Genomic DNA, 4,457 nt, shown 5'->3' on the forward strand with positions numbered 1-4,457 from the left:
TGGTATGGATTAAGTTTGTCTCAACTTTATTATTTATGATTCATTGTTAATATTGTTGCATGATTCGAGTGCTAGTTTGATTGAGTCCGGAATCAATTAGATTGGTCTTCATATCTATTGCTGTATTAGGGTTTTCAATACGAAAAAGTTGTTTATCCCTGATTCTAATTAGCATAATTGTGGGTAGTGCTTGTAGTGATATATCCTACTAGTCACATGTGAATCGTAACCTTGGTTAAATTGAATTAGTGCTTTTACACGTTTGATTCCCTTAATTAGTCTTATTCCATAAAACATAAAGCTTTTAGGGAGTTAAACTTAATTGTGCCTTTACACTTTAGGTTGCTTTCTAGGTAGAATTCACATATGCATCTTTTAATGTGGTTGTGATGAAATCAGGGAACTAACGGGATATACTTGCGATCAAGGTATCCTAGGACTTTTAATAAATGAGAGATTAAATTATCAATTCTAGTCATTTATGAAAATACATGTTTGTGAATGATACTATCCCGTGACCAATATCTTCTTCTATTGATTATTCCAATTATTTACTTTTCTTTCATTTATTTTATTGCTTTGATAAACAAAATCCCCCCTTGGTTACTTAAGAATCTGAAAATTGCATAACAACAATTGCCTCTCTGTGGAAACGAACTCTTTCTTATCACATACTTCATTTATTTTAGTTAAGTAAGAAAGTGATTTTTTTTTGACGCAAACGACTGCAATTAAATTTTGGCGCCGTTGCCGGGGAGGCATACGACTTGTTATTAAGTTTTTAGTTTCTTATCATCATTTCTGCTTTCATATTTTCTTTTTGTTTCTTGTCTTGTTTCTCACTTGTTTTTGAGAATTGTGTTTCAGGTACCTTACTGAAATACAAATTGGGAGAAGCAATGGGTGATGCAAATCGCACACTCAAGGAGCTAGCTTCTCAGAAGTTGGATCAACAACAATGGTGTATTGAAGCAACTTCCACTTTTGATATCAAGTCAGGGTTGATCAGTTAAATACCAAAGTTCCACGGATGTGTATGGGAAGATCCGAACAAGCATCTTATGGAGTTTCAATGGTTGATGACAAACATGATACCTAATGGAGCTAATGCAGATGAGGAATGTTGCGTGCTTTTCCTTTCTCTTTACTCGATGCAGCTAAAGATTGGTTATATTACTTACCGCTTGGTAGTATTACAACATGGAATGGGTTGAAGAGACTTTTCTTGGAGAGATATTTTCCTGCGTCGAAAGCGACTCACATTCGCAAGGAGATTTGTGGGATGAAACAAAGTGTGGGGTAATCGTTGTATGAATGTTGGGAACAGTACAAGACATTGGTAGCAAGTTGCCCTCACCACCAATTTAGTGACGCAATGATTATCCAATACTTCTATGAAGGTCTCCAAGCAAGTGATAGGAATCTTATTGACGCTGCAAGTGGTGGTGCACTTATGAACAAGACGGTGATCCAAGCTAGAGAGCTGATTGAGAGTATGGAAGCAAATTCTCAACAATTTTCAAGTCGTGGATCAGAACCACATACCAAGGGAGTTAATCAAGTTGACGAGATTATTGAATTACGTCAACAAATGAGCAATATGATGGCAATCATGCAACAAATTGCAGCAGTGGTTGTAAAACCATCACGCCCATCTTATGAGAACGTAGAGCATGTCAATGCTATATTCTCAACTCAGCCATATGGTATTTACTCCAACACTCACGAGCAAGTTGCAAGTACAAGTTCTGTTTACAACCATCCGAGTGAGTTCCAACAACAAGTGCAACAACCACAACAAGGGCATAATCCAGAATTGGAAAAGATGGCTACTTTGGTGGAGGCTCTAATGTCCATGGTGCAGCAAAATCAACAACTAGCGAACTTAAATCAACAGAAAACGGATAACGTAATTAGAGAGTTGCAAGCACAAGTTGGTCAACCATAGCAACAACAAAAACCTCAAAATCAAGGGTCCAATATGGAAGAGTTGTTGAAATCTTTTATGCAAAGAACGGAGGGTGCGGTCAAGGACTTGCAAACACAAGTTGGTTCAATGGCCGAGGAGATTAATCAGTTGCATGCACAAAATGGTGAGAAACTCCCTTCCGAACCTCTTAACCCAATAGAGGGTGTCAATGCTATTACGTTGAGAAGTGGTACCCAATTTGTGTAACCTGAAATTACTGATTCGGGTGAAGAAGAAACCCCAAAGGAACCAGTTTTGGAGGAAAAGGATGATGATTTCCCCCAAACTTGCGAGGTACATAAATCTAAGCCTAAACATCTTGTTTATACTTATGTTCCCCCTCTACCTTTTCTTGGAAGGTTTTCTAAAGCTAATAAGAAGGTGGAACAAGATAGAGATGTTTGGGATGTTTTTAAGAAGGTCCAAGTCAATATTCCACTCATTGAAGTAATTCGGCAATCTCCTCGCTATGCAAAGTGTGTAAAGAAATTGTGCACTAACAAGCACACGCTAACTTGTAATGAGGAAATGAGTGTGGGGGAAAACACTTCGGCGTATCTTAAAAAGAAACTCCCACCTAAATTGAAAGATCCCGGTAGTTTCACTATTCCATGCACTATTGGTAAAACAAGGTTTACAAAAACTATGTTAGATTTAGGAGCTTCTATTAATGTTATGCCTACTTCTATTTATGATGCTTTAAACCTTGGTCCTCTTAAGAAAACCGGCATAGTTACTCAACTTGCCGATAGATCTAATATTTACCCGAAAGAGATTGTTGAGGATGTTTTGGTGCAGGTAAAATGACTAATATTTCAGTAGATTTCTACGTTTTAGACATGAGTGATGTGAATTCATCATCGTCTACACCTTTACTGTTGGGTAGACCATTTTTGAGTACCGCTAGAACGAAGATTGATGTCCACAATGGCACATTGACTATGGAGTTCGACGAAGAAGTCATACACTTCAACATCTTTGAGGCGAGGAAACACCCAAGTAACATTCAATCAGATTTCCATAATGTGTTGGAAGCCGGATAAGGCGTAACAAACAAGGAGATGGTCGGGCCGACGACTTTAAACAAAGCGCTAAATGGGAGGCAACCCATAAGATGAGTATTTCTTGTCTTATTTTTTTTTCTTGTCTTGTTTTGTTTTTATTTTTTCTGATTTCTTGTCACATGTCATGTTATAATTTCCCACCTTGACTTACTAAATACAACCACTTCATTGCTCTAAGCTGACGAGATGTCGAACTCGCAAAAATAATACTCCTTACTTCTCTTATACTAACTAGTAGTACAATGACAAGAAGGTTCATTCATAAAGGAGAGTTGAGCTAAAGTTGTCAATTTCATTTCTGAATAATGCAAAACAAATAAATGCAAACGATGAGGATGAGAATGAACAAGGATTCTTTCTCAATCACGAAACAAGAATCTTATTGACATAGCTATGTTTCTGCAAAGTACCCATTACTAATAACCCTAAAATATTTAGTACACTAAAATATCCAGCAATCTCAAATTCACCGGACACGGAAACGCTCGACTACCAGATTCTACTTGCCAAATTTCCTAGAAGTACGCTCTCCAGGTGTGACTTTAACAAATGCATTATAAGTTCCATGAGATAGGTTATTCCTAGTGACAAATACAAAAGCTCGACTTATCTACTAGTGTCATTCAATACATATGATTACTTAACAAAATCCCATCGTCAATAACCACATATTACTACTTGTACTCGGAATATCTAGACAATTACAGGTCGAAGAATTCTCGAATTATCAATAGAATCATCCACAAACCAATTTAATTTGCAACTTAAATGATTCAGAAATAACTCATAATCACTATTAGCACCGTAGAGAATGAACAATAACGAAATAAATTGCAAAAAACATGCAGTTTAAATATCAATTGGAGTTCAAGTTCGGACGTCGGAATCGTCCCTAATCAGGATGCAATTAGCTACTGGAGTTCATAATGAATAACAAGAAACATAACAAAACAAGCAAACCAAACAGCAGGTGAAGTGACTGATGTGAAGGTGGACTTCCGGGGCTCTGGAAGAACTGGGAGTAACGGGATCTCTCCAGCAGTATGGTAGACGGAATGGTACTTGCGACGTGGAACTGTTGTGGCTCTGTAGTTGCCTGTAGTCTGCTGCTTTGTTGTGGATGTACAGGCTCCTCAAGGTGCTGTTGTATCTTAATATGGAACTGGTGGTATGTGTAAATGGTGGATTTTCAACAAAGGGAAAACCATAAAATCATGAGGCATGTGTTTGACACGATTTTCAGGTATGCAACGATTCTTATTTTACGAAGCCATGATGAATATGTTTTCGAAAAGCCTCCATTAGCTGAGCGTTCGATCCCTGGCATTTCATCGTGCCCTCTATGCAGAATAACGTATTTGGGCGGTTCTCCGTAGATTGAGAACTTAACGCCTTCAGGATGTCGGTGATACTCACTGTTCCCT

The 4,457-nt window shown here is 37.8% G+C and overlaps 1 protein-coding gene across 1 annotated transcript; it reads left to right on the plus strand.

Annotated features, from left to right (window-relative positions):
* The first annotated feature begins 1,453 nt into the window (after positions 1–1,453).
* LOC113359409 lies at positions 1,454–4,188 on the plus strand. The gene is made up of 3 exons (XM_026603047.1): positions 1,454–1,937; positions 2,202–2,767; positions 4,162–4,188. Exons 1-3 carry the CDS (start codon positions 1,454–1,456, stop codon positions 4,186–4,188), a joined length of 1,077 nt encoding a protein of 358 aa, XP_026458832.1.
* The last annotated feature ends 269 nt before the right edge of the window (positions 4,189–4,457 follow it).

The sequence above is a fragment of the Papaver somniferum genome, chromosome 3, assembly GCF_003573695.1.
Source record: "Papaver somniferum cultivar HN1 chromosome 3, ASM357369v1, whole genome shotgun sequence".
NCBI lineage: Eukaryota > Viridiplantae > Streptophyta > Magnoliopsida > Ranunculales > Papaveraceae > Papaver > Papaver somniferum.